This window comes from Chaetodon auriga, chromosome 2 (genome assembly GCF_051107435.1).
Source record: "Chaetodon auriga isolate fChaAug3 chromosome 2, fChaAug3.hap1, whole genome shotgun sequence".
In the NCBI taxonomy this organism is placed as follows: Eukaryota; Metazoa; Chordata; class Actinopteri; order Chaetodontiformes; family Chaetodontidae; genus Chaetodon; species Chaetodon auriga.
The window spans coordinates 9127249-9148640 of record NC_135075.1 but is presented as its reverse complement, the minus strand read 5'-3'; the positions used below and the strand labels follow the sequence as shown (position 1 = coordinate 9148640).

The window sequence follows — 21392 nt, the reverse complement described above, 5'->3', positions numbered from 1 at the left end:
ATACACCAGTACTATAAGGCCTCCTACTGGGAATGAACATGCACAAATTGAAGTGTCAAAGTGGTGGAACAGTGTATTAGCATGCTTTCGTTACGTAGGGAGTGTGGTGAGAGGTGTGTTCAAACACGAATCGCACAGTGGTGCCTCAAATATTCATACCACACATTGTGATCCAGGTTGATAATTTCCAAACTTTCACCTGATCTCCTCCTCATTTAAAGTGTGTTGTAACTTGAAATGCTTGTGGTTGTACTGGTAGTGTCCTTCCAGAGTTGCTTGTTTTCATAAGTGTTTTGCATGCCTGAACGCTCACCCAGCAAGTTGTAAATATCTGTCATGTCACCGTGTACATTTATGTAGTGGAATTTGGGAGTTTATCACTTGGAAGTATTCATGAAGGGAATATAGCCAAAGGGCTCCACTGTCAGATGATATTGTTATAGTTTGTAGGCTGCAAAATTCCAGACTATGTATAAAAACAAACAGATGCCGCCTGCAGCAGGTCAAGTTTAAGAACGTCTCACATCAGACTCAGAGAGGCTTAATCTGCTCATATTTTGAACCAATAAATGACAACCATTGTGTAGGCAGTTGTTACAGCTAGGTGGGTGAGGTACTCTTCTTCTTTCCTATCCATGTAAACTTTGTTGTTGTGACAGCAGAAATATTTTCATGCGCGCTCTCATACGCGCAGTTAATAGAGGTATTACGGTAGAGAGTCCCTCCACACTTTCGTCCCTACAGATGCTGCCTTCACGACTATCAGAATCGGTGCCGTCAAGTGTTTTGGTCACGTGGACACCGTGTACCGTGTTGAATTTGATATTTTTATGACAAAGACCACGTATGTATGTGATCACTAGAGAAGAAATATTGGCATATTGCAGAACATACTTCTACTGTAGCTTCATATTTTTCTTTTTTAAGACCTAACTTTTAGGTGTCATAGCCTTTAACAACGATCAACTTCGTCCAGATTTTGTCTTTGTCAGATTTTGCAGTTCCACAACAAAGTTGTTTCTACTTGAAAACTTCCCTGAAGTATGCTCGGCGCAAACAAACTTTTCCAACTTTCAAAGTTTAGGCTTACGAGGCGCACTTGAAGGCACCAAAAGTCTCGGTCAATTAGTTGAGTTTAGACAGTGAGGAGAGCCTGTAGTCGGTCTGTGAGAGCCCCACCAATGACCAGCTATTAACGCCCCACTGCTCCGACTCAGATCTGCGGGGGTGGGGAGTCAACAAGTTTTCGATTTGGACTTTGAAAACCATGGGATTCGAGCTGGACCGCTTCAAGGGGACCGTGGACCCGGATTTCAAATGCAACTTGTGTAATAAAGTCCTGGAGGACCCGCTGACGACTCCGTGCGGTCACGTCTTCTGCTCCGGCTGCGTGCTGCCCTGGGTCGTCCAGCAGAGCAGCTGCCCCGTCAAATGTCAGCGGATCTCCGCCAAAGAGCTGAACCACGTCCTGCCTCTGAAAAACCTCATCCTGAAGCTGGAGATCAAATGTGACAACCACGCGAGGGGCTGCGATGCGGTGGTGAAGCTGCAGCATCTGGCCGAGCACGCCGAGATGTGCGACTACTCCCCGGCGAAGTGCAGGAATAAAGGATGCAGCGAGGTGCTCAACCTGAGAGACATGGATGCTCACATGCGGGAGACGTGCGACTACAGACCGGTGGGGATATGCGAGAACGGCTGCGGGTTGATGCTCACCCACAAGGAGCAGAAATTAGACAGCCACTGCTGCCTGAGAGCCCTGAAGGCGCACAACAGCGCGCTGCACTGCAAGATTATCAGCCTGGATAGAGAGTTCAAGAAGCAGACTATTAAAGCCAACAAGAGGGAGAAGTCACTTCTGGCCCAACTTTCCGCCGTGCACAGCGAGCTCCAGATGACAGCTCTGAAATATCAGAAGAAATTCACCGAGTACAGCGACAGGATCGACTCCCTCACCAAGACTGTGGCTTTCTCCTGCAAGGTAAACGACACAGTTCGTGCTTTCAGGGAGCAGAAGCAACTTTTTTTCCTCTCTTGTCCACAGTTTTTTTCCCCCCCTCTCTGCTACTGAGGAAAAACTTGTATTCTATGAGCTTAAAATACCTGAAGTAAAAAAGAAAACCTCAGTACCTCAAAGTATATGTTTCTGTGTGATCCCCATAAAGTTCATGGTGATAGTGTGTCTGGATCAGCATATTGTGATCCATCTTTTCTGACTTCCTGCAGTACAGATGTCTCAGGGCCAACTTTTTACACTTTGAAATCTCCTTCTCAACATGTTTCCTTGCATCCTGACACTGCCTCAGTGTACTGGACCTCCATGTTGTTTGCACACTTTTGAAACTCCATCTCAGCTGAAAATGGAAGATTTTTTTTTTTTAAGCTTTTTTCTGAGCATTCTCCTTCTGTGAACCAAGCTTTCAGGGGTCCTGCGGTGCTCAGAAGTTTGTTTCTTTGCTGTCTGCTTTGAGACATGGATGTCAGCTGTGCCTCTGGCCAGCTGGCAGTCAATGGGGGAGGGCCAAATATTTACTGCAGTTCTGTACACAACAAGAGCCAGGTTCCAGTTATATTGCCTCCTGGCAGCATGCTTGTTTGAGGCTTTCTGTCATCGGATGTTCGCCCTTTCCTTGAGACAATCATAACAAATTAGAATCATGGATGTTGCAGGGTTGCTGGCATCAAAGTTGTGTGAGCTAGTGAATATCAGTGGGAGACAGCTGAGGGCCCGACAGGCCTGTAGATTCCCTGTGTTTGGTGGATACGGCACACTGTGATGATGAGACAGAGCTGATATTTATTCCCGTCCACCTACAGTGATACGTGTGCACTGGTCACTAGTTAATAACGTGTCTGTGGGCTAATGCAGGCTCCAATTGAGGAAGAAAGCTCCAGGAGCCCCCGGTGTACGGATGTTTTATGGTTCGAATTTAAAAGCTAATGCCTCCTGTAACGACCAATTATCGACATCATAAAGGATGCAGGAGTTCATAAGTTAGTTAATGAATTGAATTAGTATATGGTGGTTGCACCGCAGCAGAGAGGAGTGGTCGGCCTGTAATCGGGCTCAGTTAGGAGATTTGTCAGAGAACAGGAGGAGGAGCTTTGGACTGACTGAAATGTGCACAGATTGAGCACCAGCTGCTGACAGTGTTACATAAAGTGATGTGAATGAATGGGAACTTTTCTTGGATTTCCCGTCTGTAACTTTACACCTCTTAACTCCCTCTGTTTCATCACTCACTTTCTCACACAATCGTACGTCTTGTTTAAGTGACATCTTTCAAAACCTTCACTCTTCTCTCACTCTTTTGGCCCTTTTCGCTTGGTGCCTTTCATTTGTTCATTATGGGCTCAGTTCCCAGCAAAATGTGTTCCGGTACACTGGTAAATTGCGCATCAAAACCACCGATGCAGGGAAATGGTGAAATCGCTCATGCTGGTACACAGAAGCTTTGCTGAGTCTGTCACACAGCTGGTTGTCATAGTTCATTTGACAACGGCATTTCAGCCCTACCACTGAGATATACGTCCACTTTATTATTCCCAGCATAGCTCTACTGAACGATACAGGAACTGTTGCGGAAATCATCCACATAAGAGTGAAAAGAGCAGGCTGGGAGGGGAAGAAGCTGCATTTTGTGGACGATATGGTTAGTTGGAAAGCCTCTTTTCTAGAAAGGCTCTTTCATGGGTTCAGTCAAGCCGTGAACAGGATTGTTTTGGTGGGAGAACCTCAGGACACACATCCCAGTTCCAAAGAAGTTGGGACGCTCTTTGTAGTATAAATAAAAACAGAATGCAATCAGTTGCAAATCCTTCCAGGCCTATATTCAGTGTAACGACAAGATGCTTAATGTTCAGACTGATGAACTTTCTTGTTTGTTGTAAATATACACGCGTTCTGAATTTGATGCCTGCAACATGTTTCGGAAACACTGGGACAGGCACATGTTTTCCACTGCGTTTCCTTTTAACAACACACAGTGAGTGTTTGGGAACTGTGGATCCCCATTTTTTGAAGTTTTGAAAGGGATTTTTTTTCTCAGTCTTGCTTGCTACACGACATTTGTTGAGCAGTGCGGGGTCTCTGTTGGATTTTGTGCTTCGTAATGCCCCACACAGTTTCAGTTGGACACAAGTCTGGATGCAGGCAGGCCTGTCTCGTACCCGCACTCTTTTACTGCGAAGCCACGCTGCTGGAACACGTGCAGCATGTGGCTTGGCATTGTCTTATTGGAATAAGCAGGGACGTCCATGAAAAGATGTCATGTGGATGGAAGCATATGTTGATCCAAAACCTCTCAGCATTAATGGAGCCGACACAGATGTGCAGGTTACCCATGCCGTGTGCACTAACACACCCCCACACCATCACAGGCTGGATGTTCAACTTTATGCTGGTAACAATCTGGATGTCCTCTTTCTCTTCAGCCTGGAGGACACAGTGTCCATGCTTTCCAAAAGCAACTTGAAATGTGGACTCCTGGAGTGTGGATATGTGTCGGTTGTTGATTTTGTTGATAAATGGTGCTTGCTTTGCATGTTAGAGTCTTAACTTGCAGATGTAGATGCAGTGACGCACTGTGTTCAGGGACAGTGGTTTTTTGAAGTGTTCTTGCACCCATGTAGTAATGTCCTTTATAAAATCATGGCAGTTTTTCATGCAGCACCACCTCAGGGATCGAAGGTCACAAGCATTCAGCATTTGTTTTTGGCTGTGCACCGTACATGCAGAGATTTCTCTGGAGTATCTGAATCTTTTGATGATTATATAATGGATTGTCGATGGTGAAATCCCTAACTTCCTTGCAATTGTGCATTGAGAAATGTTGTTGTTAAACTGTTGGACTATTTGCCCACACAGTTTTTCAACCTCGCTCCATCCTGCATCCTTTCCAGGATGCCTCTTTCATACCCAATCATGATACTATCACCTGTTTACCTGTGGAATGTTCCAAACAGGTGTTTTTGAAGCATTCCACAACTTTCCCAGTTGTTTGTTGCTCCTGACCCAACTTGTTTGAAACGTGTTGCTGCATTGAATTCAGAATAGTGTTTTACAAAAACACAAACAATAAAATGTATCAGTTTGAGCATTAAATATCTTCTGTTTTTGCTGTTTTCAGTTGAATACAGCATATAAATGATTTGCACAGCATTGCACTCTCTTTTTATGTCTTAGCAGTGTCTTGACCTTTTTGGAATCAGCGTTGTATGAAACTGTGCACCACAAGTGGGATTAGCTCTGAAACTCTCAGAGTAACTTCCTAAATTCCTTTTTATGATGCCAGTGATCCGTTGTTATCTGATTTGATTAAATTTATTGCCTATTAAAGCTTTCTCAAAGGGGGTATTTTGGAAAACCCCAGGTAATGACATTTATGATGCCTCTGTTGCTTTGAGGCCATGCAAGTGAGCCAGCATTCACAACACCACGGACCTGGAACAACTAAATGGAGTGTATCCGTTACTAGCCGTGTTTCACAATTCAAAATTTCCATGGTGAGAAGGGTCTAATGCTGATTTGTTATGACATATTTGTTCCTCGAATCACTGTCAAAGAGGGAAAACAGGCCCGTCATGACAAGTAACCTACTTTAGTTTCTTTTTGAGAATCCGTCACTCCACGGCTTAGGCTTCCTGTGCCAGATGGAGGATTTTAATGTCTTCTTTTAATATCCAGGCAGCGACTGAGAGGGAGATCAGGGTGACCTGGCTATGTGGAATAACTGACTGGAGTTTCCAATAATAGTCCTAACACTATTTAAACTTCTTCAGTCAGCCAGCAAGCGTAATAAAACAAAGCGAAAACAAAAAGCTCACATCTCGCTCTGCTTCACTTCGGGGCTGCTCGATTTGTTGTCACACTTTCCATTCAGGCTGAGGTCTCTGTTCTGAACCGGGCTCCACTTTAGCTGTTATGGATGACAGTGTTTGCGCTACTTGATGCGATAAAGAGCGTTAATCAAAAGCACGAGACGTCAAACAGATCGAGCCTCCATTGAATTTGATCTGAGTAATCATGGGCTCAATCTGATCAGGCTAATTGTGGTCTAATTTTAAAGCATGAATCTATGAGATGATTTGATGGCATAATGAAACCCATTAGTTATCCTGAGCACATGGGTGCCAATTGAATATAACAGAGATCACATTAATAGCAGCCATCCAGAAGACACTGAAAATGTGTATTTTATTCAAAAGGAACACTCAAAAGAGATCGATTAGGCTGCTGCTTCCTGTGGATGCAGTGGCTTCTCTGAATAATCATCCTCAAACTCATTTGAAATCTGCCGTCCAACATCTGAAATGCCTCCGACCAGGTCACTGAGTTTCCGTCCGTTGATCACAGGCCAATAGAGAGTCAATATTTTACTTTTTCATTCTGCACTGCAGTACCTACAGTATAATTAGATACACTACGTTACGAGGCAGACGGAGGGGACGCAGTTTGACTGAGGACAGACTCGGAAAGTGTGACTGGTCCTGAGGTGAAGGCTCACCGTGAGCGTGCCAAGTCCCCAGTGAGCAGCAGACTTAAGTTTCACTGCCAGCTCGCTCTCTTTCTTCAGCAAAGCACTGGCCTGTTCTTCTTTTTCCATTAAAGTTAATTTTAAACGTTTGTTTACTTGACATAGCTTCCATGTGTTCCCCCCAAATGATGTCAGTGTGATCCTGTTTTGCATTTTTAGCGGTCAGGTATTGTTTATCACCCAGGCATACCTAATGCTTTTTTTGTAAATACACAACCTCCTGAAGAGATTCACTTAATTTCTTTGGCATTAGAGCCTCGCTGGAGTGTTTGCAGATGTGGAAAACGCTCCTTAATTAGTGTGAGTTCATTTTAATGGCTCTCACAGACAAAATGTAAAAGCACCTTTAAAATACATCCAATTTGTTTTGAGGCTTGTAGCAGATTCAGTATAACTTAAGCGGATGGAACAGCCTGTTACTTTTTTGTTTTTATGTTTCACGTTCTCAGTCAGACTCAACTCAGTTTTCACTTAATGACCAACTGTCTTCTTGTTGACAGTAAGGACTGTAGTTGCTATAATCCGGAAACATGCGTCACAAATGCTGCCGTGACTCGGTGCAGGAGTGCACATTCCTGAATGGGCTGACATGTACGTGATGGTCTTTTTAGCCTATATGGCAGTCAGGGCACTGTACATGCCAATAATATCTGCTTTATATTTAGTCTGTCTATGTCACAGCATACTGGAGTGACAGCTGAAATTATGTTACCTCATAACTCTCCTCTAAATCCTGCTTAAAAAAACAGATTAAGAGCTGAGTGTGCGAGTTTCCCAGAGGTTTTCATGTCATATTGCCACTGAGTAAGAGGTCCTCTGGTGGATTCATTTACAGAGGACAACAGTTTGTGAGAGGCTGGCTCTCTGAACCGTCACCTCTGCTCTTTGGGCTGAACAATTTGAGGAAAATATTCAGTTACATGTTTTTCTTTTTTGGAACAAATTCAGCTCTAGGTTTATATTTATCCACAGTTTTAAACAAGATCATTTGTGCCAAGCATAATCACAAACTTCATGTGTTTCTACATGAAATTAAATGTCTTGATGTTGAGTAAGTAAATCTATTTTTCTTATATAGAATAAGTGAGCAGTTCAGTGGTAGAGATGACATTACTCACTAACATTCAGATATTATTCTGACCTTCAGCAGTGGTGTTGTGTTTATTAATAACAACTCCTATGGTAATAATGACAAACTCATGGTAAGTCGAGCCCCACCGTGTTTTGATATCCGACTAACGGCTCCTAATGATCCCGCTGACAGCTCAGCGGCGTAGCTGCTTAAGCTAACATTAGCTTCACAGAGCTCCAGAATGAGCCGCGAGTCCTGGAGGTCAAGACTCGGCTTCTTGGCCGATAAGCTTAAAATATGTACAGCATACAGTGCACTTAAAAGGTAAAATATGAGGATCTTAACAACTCCGTCCCCCTGCTCTTTGTCATTTACACTCAACAAATTCTGAGCTAACGTTGTCCGGTAGCTAACTGTCTGTCTGAGTAAGGCCATTACCGAGAATGTTTATTTAGAAAAAAAAGAAAGACTTGGCTCTGTTTTGGTGTTTTTGTGTGGTAGGCGATGTAATCTTTCAATGAAACAATCTCCTTCTGAACATTAATAGTAAACGCAGACAGGCTTATTTAGTAGAGAACCATCGAATTAATCTCTTTTTTGTTTGGCTAACCAAACAGAATCGGTAGAGCAGCTTTGTGTAAAACTTTTAATTTCCTGCACCTTTTAAGACACAGTTAACTGTGTAAGATATAATTCAGCTTCTGCAATTTGAAAGTTGCACCATTTCAAGTGGAGTTTTTGATATAAAGTCAATTAAATGTTCATCCCCAGGGAAGATATGAATGTAGAGGTGCCATTAAGCCAGATTGTTCACTGTTACATTTTCACATCACTCCTCGGCATGTGGAGGAGGGATTATTAACTTTCTCTTACCCCTACAACTTCTGCTATTTCTAATTTGATGTGTTTGAGCCCCTGTGTTATCTACTAATAAGGTAGATAATTTGTTGGTAATTTTTTATGTTCTGCTCTCCTCTTTAAGTGCCTAGTTTAATCGTCCTCTCGCTCACCTGGAGTTAGTAATGGATTATCATGAATAACCTCCTGCCATCTCTTTGCTCACGTGTCTCTCCTCTGTTTGTCTGTAGGAAGGCGAGACTAAAAGTGTGACGGTTGTCCTTCTTCGTGAGGGTGGATCTCTGGGTTTTAACATCATAGGAGGAAGGCCATGCGCGGTAGGTTGAAAGCCGAGCGTCTCGGAGGTTTCATCTCCCCCGGTGATCAGCCAAGTGTCATATGGCAACCCAGGAATGAATAGCACATACTTGAAGCACCACAGGCTTTCTCTGTACTGACTGACACAGCTTAGACAGTCATGCATGTGTTTTCCCGTCTGCGGATAGATGGACCGCATCTATCAAGTTTTATTGTGTTTATATATTGGTCTGGTTTAGCGGATTTGGCATTACAGATTAAAAAAACTATAATTACTTTTATGAGAGTTAAATCTGGGATTATGGCTTCGACCGCAGTTGTTTTGTCTCTAATTGAGGGGATTTTGGTGGTGAGGTAAACACAGAGGAGAGGAAAGGGTCTTTTATCCCGGGCTGAACCTTTCACAGCCACTATGTGTTCTGCCTTGAGGCACTGATGTGAAAGTCATTAATGATGCCGCACGCTCTTGCTGAGTGAAGGGTTGAATAGACCTCGACACTGCTCACAGCTCCATCGTCTGTACACGGAGCCTCTTTCTACAGCAGAGGTCCCGTTGAAATGGTGTTCCCCGTATCTGTTTCACGGGGACCGTACTCAACTGTTGCAGTGCTGTTTTTCCACAGCCACAGTGACGCACTTTTCTGTAGCGACATACATTATCACAGTAAAACTCTTCACAGCGGGAAACTATAAAAAGATCTTCACATAAAAAGCTGTGTTTCTTACCAAAGCCCACGGTCTCGCAGATTTGCAACCTTTCTTGCTCATTTGACAGAACCGTGTATCAAACTCAACCATAAGAGAGCAGAGATAATACTTGGCTGTTGCTTTCCCTTCTAGCCTCAAATCAGCAGTCTGTGTAAAAGCTACTCATTAAAATGGAAATAGCTAATATCCCCATAGCCTTTGACACATGTGTTTCATGTGGCTGTTATTTTGGCATGGCTTGGTAAGAGCAATCAGCTGCCAGGTTCTGTGGTCTCTAGAAGTGATAGTTTTTCTACAGCTCTCAAGATAGGGGTAGTTGGAAGGCGGGGTAGCTTTAAGGCGAAGTGGTAAGCTTGTTGAAAACTTTGTAGCAAAGCATTGCCATGTTAGCACTGTATATGATGCCCCTGAAAGAGGAAGCAGACCAGAAATTATTAATTAGACTGTGACTTCTGAGGTTTCTTTAAGTATCCCATTAAATTGTAGTTGTGTTGCAGAGCTCAGCAGGCCTGTAGAACATGCTTCATGTGCTTTTAACGAGGGTGCAATGGGAAATTTTAGCAGCAGTTTTTATTTCGTTAAAGCCAACCATTGCTGACTCTGGGGTCACGACCACAGCGTCAGTTGTAGACTACCTCGTGTCCACCCAACATGTCATCATTTAGGCCGTTTGGCAGGCCAAGAGCACTTGAAGTTAAAGCCTAACCCTTGAGTTCACACTTAAGAGCAGGGTTAAACGGTCAGTTTACCAAAATTATGACAAGTAGACACATTTCACACATTTCATTTACCTCTTAGCCTTCCAGACATTTTTAACTGCTGACAGTGAACTCTGTGGATAAATCCACAGTAATGAGTAACTGGTAAATTACTTCTGGGAAGACATGCTGCTATTCAAAGTCATCATTTTTCAGTGTTTCAGTGAGGATATCTCAAAACCTCAGTACAAAAAAATGAGACCGTCTGCATGGCTTTTTACCACTCCAGTGATGAAATATGTTTTTTGTTATTTGGGTGAACTGACACTTTCCTTTTACAGACTAAACAAAACTTATTTTGTTGGTGTGGGCAAACCATGTGAATGTCTGCACAGTGTTTCCATGGTTTTAAGAAGTTTCCCAAGTTTTATTGAGAGATTTATTGAATGTTTCCAGCACTTCTTTTGTTTGGATGTCAGCACTAAATTTAACAAGATTGCAGAGATTTTGTCACAAATTTACACACCACTATTCTCTTTAACAATCTGAACTCAGTGTTTCTGTTATTCTCTAGACAATAACTGCAATTTATTCCACAGGACGACAATGACAGCACTTCAAATGAAGGGATCTTTGTTTCCAAGATCGTTGAGAAAGGTCCGGCAGACAAGGAAGGAGGCCTTGAAATCCACGACAGAATAATAGAGGTATGTGGCCGACACTGTAGTGTTTCGTATGGAGGAGGAAAAAAACAGAAGTTGATGTGCTGTCGATGGTGAGGCTGGATTATGTGACAGCTGCTGTCTGCCTCATAAAGATGACGACAGTGAGGGAGCACAAAACCATCACTCAATATTTATGTTCCTGCGACTTCTGAAAATTAAACTCTGGCTGAAAGCAGCAAATGTGACGCATCAAATTAGCTTTTATATTTGGGGCTTTTATTTCAGCTCAAGGAAGTAAATCCTGCAGACAGCTAAAGTTTCAGCATATACTTGTACTAATCAACACTCAGGCCAAGGCTTTGTTAAGTGGGGCATCACTGCACATAGACCGAGATAAACCTGAGGCGAGGCTGTCTGTCTTTGGTTTTGCTGAGTGAGAAAGAGCCCTGTGTTCGCTCCCGAGCTGACAAATCCCTTATGACAGAGCTGCCGTGTGGCATCCTCCTCTCGCCTTTAAACAGAATCTCGTGTGGAAAGGCCAGCTCACCCTGGGGTCAACTTGAGGGATGCGTTGAAAAACTCAACATCACAAAGGTTGCTTTTATAGAACAGTTGTCAACCAGAATCTTACACAATGGCTGCATTGAACAGGGAGGTTTATGCGGATTACAAGTTTGTATTCCCGCCTGCCACAAGATGACAAATATGGTTTGTCGCAGGCTTTATTGTCAAACCTCAGTGAAATTGCCCCAAAGCATTTTGACCAGCACGTTACTCGAAGAGATGTTTGCGGAAAGTGTTTACAAGAAAAGAAGACTCCGGCATCTGGACTGTGTTGATCACTCTATTCTGTCATTCATGCAGCCAATACAAAAATGCCACATGTCCTCTGGCAAAAGCCTCACACTGTGGTTCTAAATATTGTGGTTGTAAGTGCGGCTACACCATAACTAAGATGTGACATGTTAGTCCTCAGTTATAATCTCCTCAAGTAACACAATCAAGTGTCAGAAAGCTTTCTGCAACTTGGGATTTGTGTTGAGATTCCCTAACAAAGGGCAGGTTGAACCAGCAATTTGCTGGGACGATGAGCGAAGAGAGATTAGCTCATGTGTCACATGAGCGTGCACGGGTAGAGCCAAAACGCGTCTTTGCACGCATTTGCACTGTCCGTTTTTATGAGTTTGTGTCCATGTGTTTGCCTGTACGTGTGTGAAGGCTGGGGAATCATGTTAATGGGCCAGATGTTGCTGTATTTGGTTACTTGAGAAGATATCTTGTGTAGGATTTTGTGTTGAGATAGGCCTTCACCCCTCATCGACGTTAAAAAAGAGAGAGTACAGATTTTGCTTTAGGATAATGCTGCACTTGTGTTTGTCTTGTTTCTGAGCTATTGTGGGTGAAGTCATGAAATCTGTCCAATGAGGAGAACACATGAGCAGAGAGGACGTGAAGAGCCTAAGGAGGTAGCAAAGCACCCTATTAAGTGACCTTTTCTTTTCAAGAGGTGAGGGATTACCAGACAAAAACCTACAAAATAAATCATTCAGCCATTGAATGAAGAAATGTATCAGCTCAGAGGTGCTTTTCCACATTGGCGCTTTTCATTGGATGGGAAACCCGATAGTGGAGGTGGTTCGTGTTTCGACTCCCTCATTGTTCGCTGGTTAAACTGAAATGTTCCATGTCATGATTTTTCAGGCCACAGTAAGAAATGCAATGTCAGAACAACATGTTTGCAGTTGTGTGGGTTGCATCTTTGACCTCGGGTGATTGGGTCTGTGAACCCTGTGGTTTACACTGGTGAATCAAAGGAATTTAATCCCAAGCGGCCAAAAGCAGTTTCATGGTCATGTTTTGAACTTGTGGGTTGAAGAACAACAGCTCGTAACTCTGTCCCATTTAGCATCCTGAGTGGGATGCAGTGCATTAGAAAAGCAGAAGCCTTCAAATGTGCTTTCTCTTCACACCTCGCAGGAAGCCTCTTTTTTTTTTTTTTCCATCGGTAGCTTCCACACATATCTATTAAACTCGTTTTAGTACATGGTTGATGGTCTTTGTAAGGAAGGTATTTTGAAAGTACACTCGATCAGATTCATCCTTTAATCTTACAGTTTGACAAAAAGTTCATTGACCCCAAGGTGATGTCTTCAAATTCCTTTTGAAGATATATTTTTCCTTCAAATTAGCTTTTGTCAGACTAACAGCTCAAAGCCCATAGACATTTAATATGTGACCTTAAAAAAAGAGAGAAGCAGCAAACCCTGAGAGGCTGCAGCAGCAAATGTTGCTGAATGATGAATTGGTTACCAGAACTCTCATGAAATGTCTGTTGAAAATGATTAATTGGCGAAGCAGTTCCTCAAGTAATCTTGTCTGCACTAGTTCTGATATTAAAAGTGATAAAGCTTGATTTTACAATGCAATCTAAAAGGTTTAACTTAATTTAGCTCTTGTCAGTTGAAGCTAAAAAGTGTCAGTTTCAACTTTGCAGATTTACCTTGAACATGTTTGCAAATTTCTTAACTTTCTGTGAACCACCTGCTTGTTAGCCATTCTTATACTTTTCCTTATTTTAAAGCTGCATTGACTATTTTTTGTACACTTGGAGCCAGTGGAACAAGCTGAAAACAAAACACTGACATGTTATCATCTTCTGAAGTTGTAGGCTTGTTTACACATGCAACACCGAGCAACATCCTCCTCCAAGTTGCTCAGCTTGCTTGATATGTCACTATGTTCATTAGTTTTTGACTTTGTCTGGTGGTTGGTGCTGTGCAGGTAGTCTGTAATGGGTTTGTCTGAACTTTGTAACTGCAAACAGCTGGCTGAAAGAGGCCAAAACGTGACATAGAACTGATGGGAACTGCAGAGTTGGGTGGTAATTCTCAGGGAGTTTGTCACTACAAGCAACTTCATTCACATTCCACTTAGTCATTTGATCCACTTTTAATATCAAAATACTGATGAGTACAGCTTTAAGGATAAAATTCAGAAACTGCTAGTGTTTTATTTGTAGCGTCGCCACCATAATTTTCCATTACAGTGGAAGGAAAATGTTAGCCTTTTTCTTTAACACATGAAATGTGCCTTACAAGCCTACAGAGGTGATCATTTTGACAGCCATTCACAACGCATAGCGTGATGCTGCCATGGAGATCAACCGCTCTGTACAAGGACAATCATATTATAGTGAGCAGTGAAAACCACATTCACCTGAGGAGGCAGAAAACCACCGCCACGGAGCTGTTTTCTCTTACCGTAGCAGAGGTGTTAGTTCCAGTAAGTCTATATGGATGTAACATGTACATGATGATCCACGGCTCGTCCTTCTAAAACAGGCTCTTAGTGGGGGAGTGTGATAGCAGATGGCTGTCCTCTAACGGAGCTACAGGCTGGTATGAATCAGCACATGAATGCCTCCTTGTTCAGCCAGACATTTTTCTCATAAAAACCTTGAGCTGTGTTTGCTTTCGCTCGCCACTCCGCAAGCTGAAAAATCGTAGCACTCTGGTCAGGATCTGCCTGTGTTTGCCGCGGGGATTTGATGAATAAGTTCTGATTCAGTGTTACAGTGGGACTGGTCTTATATGAGGGGCTCTGCTCTGCAGCTCTGGCTTACTCTGTACTCCTGTTTTCAGATAGCTGATTGATTGAGCACTTAAATGATATTTAGAAAATGTTTGCATGTTTACCGTGTGAATGTGATCCCAGCCTCTTTCTTTCTTCAGAGTTCCAGCATTGCTCAATACTGGAACTCTGGCAAGAGTTAGTTGCTGTGTAGTTTCCTACAAAAGTGACCTTCCACTTCCTTCAAGCCTCTTTGCTTGTGCAATACAACTAAGCCATAATGTCACAATCCCAGAATGGCCGTGCCTGAGCTCTTAGAGTGGAGGGGATGTTTTCGGTGTGGGCTTGTGAGTGTGAAAATAGGAAGAGAATGGAGACGCCTGGGCTGCCGTTGTAAATGTCGCCTTGTAAATCCTCAGCAAACATTCTTAGGTCGCCGAGGGTGAACAGCAACAACTACTTTAAAATAAACTGACATTGGGAGAAGCCACTTCGAATATGGAAGACAAGGTTGCATGTGTGTTTTTGCACTGGGAGGGGGGGGTTAGCGAGCAGGAATGTGGCCCAGTTAAGACAATGTTTATCCAAATATATACACTGGATGTCATTTGAATGGAAAAGTGGAGATGGGAAGGCTAAAATTCAACAGGACAACCTCATCATTCTGTTTCAACTTTTCAATGCAACAAGGCCTCTTAAAACGCGGGCCAAAAATAGCAGGCGTGTTCGTGGCGGCACCGTTTTGTAACAGATGATGAAAGTTGGATTAGCTGTTACCTCTGTTCATTTAACCTGTTTGAGATGCATAATGTATTTTTGCATGATTATCTCGAGGAAGAGCAGGAGGAGCGTGGTGGAGAAATGCCAGGGGCCACAATCAAGCATGTCTGAAATGCAAAATAGGCTGCTCTAAATACAGCTGCTTTATTAGCAAAGGATATGAAAGTGAAGGCTCATCCTGAGACTTTGTAACTCGCTACACCCAGATCAGCTTTATTGTGTTTGACACAACCTGCTCTCATGACCACATTGCTGCAGCCTATACTAATTATGAGAGAATTGATGGGAGTTTGGCCTTGTGGCTAAAGTTAACTCCCCTGTAGATGTTTAAAACTTGAGGAAAAAAAAATGTTTATCTCATTGGTGCTGCAAAACAATGCTCTATATCCTAAATTGCCAAGAGTAATTTCATGTTTATATTTAAAATATGCAACTGTGACACTCTTTCAGCAGCACATCTGCGGTTTCTTACTTGTCACTCGCTGTATGAGTTGCGAGGTTACCCACAGTGAGCCACTAAACACCTCAAACCTCCCCACAGTTACTTAAGTATCAAGTCACAAGGCCAGAGACAGCTTAAAGCACAGCCAGATAGCACTTAGCAGTGACTGACAGAAATGTGAAGTGAGCTGTGTTGGGGGCGGATCTGAGGCATGCACGTCAATGGGCCTTTATCCGTTTTTGGTGTGCAGGCCAGCGTCCAAGGCAAGGAGGAGTGAGATATTTGAAAAATTTGGGGGGAAATTGTAGGAAAAACGCTGCCTTTTGCTGAAAATGAGCTGCCTCACTTTTTCCTTTTAGACATTCCAGATATTATTCGGATCCCTGGAAGGCTGTGGTGACATTAAAGCTTAGTTTCATTATGGCTGATCCAGTAAGTGTTCTGTAATGCTCTCTCTGTATTTCATGGCACGTTGTACAATGCTCATCTCAAGTGTAATTTTACTCCAACACTTTCAGTTTGTGAGCGCTGAATGAAACTGAATACTTGATGACAACACTGATGCTTTCTGGAGTACATGTAATGTCACTGAATCTGTCAGCTGTTTTCATGTCCTCCAGGAGCAAAAATGTCAGCTTACAACTGAATTGTGTGATTGGTTAGACCCCACTGTCACTAATAAGCTGTCGCAGCACATGGCATCCTCAGCAGGACATGTGCCAAAAGTTCCTCAGGCGTTATTTCTGACCCAGAGGGCTATGAGGAACAGACATAAGAAGCTATTTCCCTAAGGAGGATCACATGTTGTTTGGCATTCTGAGGCAAGAAACAGGCCTTTGTCAGGCTCTTTATTGGATTTCGGCCCCTGCGCAGGCAGTGTGTTTATTCCCCAGATGGGCAAGCTGAATGTGGCCCCGCTCTGTTTCTCCTGTCCGGCCCTAGACAGGATGAATCCACCCCAGGCTAAGGGGGACAATCCGAGCAGCGAGCCACATTCCTGTGCCCCGTGGTCCAGCTGAGGCAGGAGCAGGACATTAAATCAAATCTAACTTTAAAGAGTCCATAATCAGCTTCTGGTGGTAGCCGCTGCCCTCTGCAGAGCTGGTTTTAAGAAGTGAGGACAAGCACACCTTTGTTTTCCACTGCTCTCTATGGGTGGAAAAAAAAAAGATTTTTTTAAGACGCAGAGTCGTCTCAGTCTAGAGATGGTGTGAGCCAGAAGGCTGCTTTTGTCTCTGTCCCCCACCACATGCAGAATATTGTATTTTCCACTCAGTTTAAACAGCGTGGGTCCTCAAAGGCAGGCCGACGCTTGATGATTTTCGTGGAGACGTACAGTCTGGGCCTACTGTAAATGTGTTTGCTCTGCTCCAACACAGTCTCGCCCAGCTCCTTGTTCATTGGAGCTAGTGGGTTAATTTATGGCTCCTAAAAGGTTTAAAGGGGGCCAGAAATAGACAGGTGTAATTAAGGCTAATTTTCCTGCCAATCAATCACAGGCCTTGTGTAAATGGATCAGAAACAATCGGCTCAAGTTGCTCTGCCAGCTGCTTCTTATGTTAGCCCCTGACCCCCAAGCACAGACTGCCCACCGACTCCTAATTAACTACCCTCAATTAAACCCTAATAGGCTGATTAACAGACCCTTATTTGTGCTGTAATGGCCCGTCGTTTCCTCCAAGTGCCTCTCTGCAATGCATCCCAACTGCAGCATGTTAATCACTGCCCACTCTCTCCCTGCCTCCCTCTATCTCTGCTCCTACCAATCACTCTCTCTCTCACTCTCTCAAAAGTTTGAAGACATTTTTAGGAAAATTGATTGAAGGACAGATAGTCATGGTAAAAAAAAATATATATATACACACACAGTAACACAGTACAGCCACAGGTTATTGTTGCTTTTCTGGTACATGGTCACCATTTTTCAGTGTCAAAATTCCCATGATAGCAATTGACCATTGAGCTTGAAGTTCATTCTGGACTTTGGAAACTGCATTTTACAAAACAGTCTCACCTCAAGGTCCTTTTAGTAGCTGTAGCTGGGGCTGTCAATTATATTACATGATCTTCATCAGCAGCTTGAGTTTGCGAAATTGTCATAAAGAACAGTTTTAAAATGTCCATTTCAAAATTTAGCTATTTCGGGTCTTTTTGGTCCATATTGTCTTCAATGTGGACGGCTGCTGAAAGCTCCAGAACAGCTACTAAATGGACCTTGAGGTGAGATTTTTTTTTTGTCATGCAGAGAGTTGTCAAGTTCTTCAGTGAATGTGGGAATGTGATAATCAAGTAATCAGTTTCCTGTACTATTTCTATGTATATTTTAGATAAAAATATATCACATACCAATATCTGTCTGCCAGTGACAACAATCTGTCCGCATACCAATAAACCTGATGTGCGGCTGAGAAACTCTCCCACAGTTTAATAATGTGCGTCGGCGCTGCAGTCTAGTCTTACACCAGTCTTCCGTTCAACTGCACCAAAAATAGCACAGCATGTCAATGTAGCTTTCTCAATATTTGAGATGATCACAGTAGGAATCTCTCAAGGGAGCAACACAGAAATAGGAAACAGTGGCACAGTCCTAAAACCGTCAGCTTAATGAAAGTGTTGACAGTTTTCACCAAATGCGTGCTCCATTGTGTAGACCACACTACATTTAAGAAGTTGTAAATCTTCCTGCTGGGTTTCTGCTGCAGAGGAGCCAGAAATCTTGAAGGCTTTCTATTCTCATCTCTGTCTGAGCTCCAGGGTCGGTCAGCAGAAATGACTCCACACAGTGAAATGCCTCGCCGTGGTTGTTTTGTCAAATAAACCAAGAGTGCTTAACATCGGGCCTATATAACGGCAGTTTATTCCACTTAGAGCTGATAGATAAAGGCATTATGACAAACATAAAAACTAAATGGGGACTGGTGATTGAGGGAATGCGCCATGCAGGGAAATCAATTAAGTGGAGAAACAGCCTGCCAAGCCTCAGCAGTAGACTTCAACATAAATCACAAGACGCTGACATGAATGCAGCTTTGTTGGTCGAATTTTTATTGTCACATTTTATAGGAAACTTGTTTTTTTGCCGAAATTCAGCTGAACAATGCCCACAGTCGTATCTCTTTTGACACAACAACTGGATTCTCGTGAGTCTGTTTTATGGTCAGTTCTAACCATTATGGTGATACACGGAGGGACTTTCCTGTTTTATTACACAGATTCCATCTCTCACTCGTTGGCAGCAGACACTGTGACACGTGTATTTGTTTCTGTGGAAATGGCTATAGGCTGACAGTGATTTAAACATGGTTTGTGTGGCATTGTGTGATCCAACATTGGTCCCTCAGCAGATTATAGGCTATGGATTTCCCTCATCAATCAGAATGCCAGAGTATGCTTGTCTTCATCTCATATGGAACCGTTACAGTTGTTGCTCCAGTGAGATGATGAAGTGGACTTCATTTCTTTTCCCCCCTGCTCTGTGTGACTTTAATCTCAGCTCACTGTTAATCATGTAGAGTAGGTTTGACTGTTTTTACAGAGTGCTCACCAGTCACCAGTGCAACAGAGGAGTTCCTGAAATCTGAGTTTTTCAGCCTTTTTTAATGCCTCCCCAACTCTGCCTGCACTCAAGATCTCAACATATTCTATTCTGAAACACTTTGACTCATCTGAACTTCTAACATGATGGAACTTAATGGTTCCTCAGAGCTTAAGAAAGTGAAAGACTGACAATCATCAAGGGTAGGAGGGTAGTAAAAAGGAGTGCAGGGTCAGAGCTAATGATTTTAGCATTAGTGCAAGCTGCTTCCTAGCATTCAGGTACTTCAAAGTATCAGCGAGGTGAGGGGACGTGCCTCAGTTTGCTGCCTTCACTGTAGAACTGGTGATGACGGCTACACAGCGCATGATGAATATGGTGTGGTGAGATATGTGGTCCATTCAACAGCCTTATACACTCATGCAAATAAATCCAACCAACTGAATGAGTTTGGGTCACAAACCTCAAATTGTAGGCTTTTAAGATCAGATTTAAATAAAGATTTGCCCATTGCATCACCTATGTAATGTTTTCAGAGGCATATTTGAATGGACTGTGTGTAGGCTCTGTTTTTTCTATAAGAAGACCTAACTTCTAATGTGGAAATCCCCTATTGGCAGCTTTTTGTGTACTCTGTTATATTCTCATCTGTCCTTAAAGTACAGTCCATCACCCGGTCATAGTATCCTTCTCTTCCAAAGTCCATGAAAAGTGTTTATTTACTTGAACATCAGACACATTGCGTGATGTGTGAAGGAAAACCAGCATGACTTTTCTGAAATGCATCACTCTCTCACATCTGAAGTGCCAATCTGACCTTCAGAGCAGAGTCTGAAGCTGTTCTTACACAAGCCTAATTAGGCTGTATACACCGCAGTACTGCGGCTGTGGCCAATACTGCTGCCAACAGATGTTAGGTTTCATTTTGTTAGGTTCCATTAGGACTTAACAGATGCAAAACACACAGGGTTGACATCACCATACATAATTGTCCCTCCTGTACATGACAGCTGTTCGGTAATGTCGAAGCTAATTGGAATACATCAACACACATTTCTTTGAAAGAAGTATTGCACTTTTGCCTTAACAGGACATATTATGTACAGTAGTCATGCGGTGTATAATTACTAAGCACACCTGCGGTTTTTCAACTTCGAAAGTTCCACTCTGGTGTTAGCTGCTAGCAGTGTCGACCAGTTCTTTGGTTTGGTACCGCAGGCCATGGTTCGACTGGCGGCGATGGGCTACAGCTAAGAAGTGGAAGCCAGGCGTCCCTTATCAAAATGTTTTCTTCACTCTACTGACTAATCCTGACGACATATCCTGCTTTAGAGTCGCCACCGCTCCCATTCTCCTCAGCCTCTCTTGAGGAGGTTTAGAGCTCCCCTCCATTCACCAGCCAAATGGTGGAACTGGCGGCCGCTGCACTGCCTTTTCTCATGCAAATGTGTGCAAATAGAAAACATTGTTCATCAGCGTGGTTCTCCGTCTCTGTTACGCCGCTTTGCTCTGGCCTTTCTCTTGTTCCCCTGAGAGAGATGTTCCCTTTCAAGTGCTACCTCTCTGTCTCATTCAAGACTTCCTCTTCCCTTTTGACAAACAGCCTGGAGGAATGGCCAGAGCCGGCTCATTGAGCAAGCTTTTCAGCTATCAGGCATAGGGAGAAAAAGAGAGACAGAGATGTTCTGCAGGCACCTCCCTCAGACATCCCCGCTCATGTCTTATTTTTTTTCTCTCCCCTCGGAGGATGAATTATTCTATAGTGGAAAGTAAAGTGTGCTTTCCACCAATACTCCCTTTTCTCCGACAATATACAGGTGCTCTCCCTGCAAGTGCACACTTCTCTGTCTTTTAATTCCGCCTGCATATATGCAGTGATATATGCCACATGCTCACTGAGGAATCATAGAAGAAAAATCATAGCTTTTCCCATGACTGAATATTTGTGGAGATAGCTTGAAAGAAGCCGCTTTATTTTTGGATTTGGAATCACACTATTTGGAGCCCACCCATGAGTAGCTGTTGAGCTATGGAATGAAAAAACTGAATGATTTTCTGGATTTCAGCACTAGCTTGCAGGTTCATTAAACAGTTTCATCAAAAGCGTATGTTTAATAACTCGACTCTCCCATTCACACTGATGCACTGCACATTTTCTCCTCTCCTTTAAAATGGTACACCTTGTACCTGGGGTTGAATAAGTTGTGTCCACAAATTCCTGTAGATTAAGA

General features: G+C 43.1%; 1 protein-coding gene across 2 annotated transcripts in view; it reads left to right on the top strand.

The window, feature by feature from the left end:
- The first annotated feature begins 1127 nt into the window (after positions 1 to 1127).
- Positions 1128 to 21392, top strand: part of pdzrn3b (PDZ domain containing RING finger 3b) — a 96129-nt gene continuing 75864 nt past the window's right edge. Inside the window, exons 1-3 of one of the 2 annotated variants that reach the window (XM_076752859.1) lie at positions 1128 to 1981; positions 8697 to 8783; positions 10769 to 10876. In XM_076752859.1, the coding sequence (XP_076608974.1) occupies positions 1268 to 1981; positions 8697 to 8783; positions 10769 to 10876 (909 nt within the window). In that variant the 5' untranslated portion in view covers positions 1128 to 1267. The remainder of the gene's footprint in view (positions 1982 to 8696; positions 8784 to 10768; positions 10877 to 21392) is intronic. The other variant, XM_076752870.1, reaches the window with a different exon arrangement.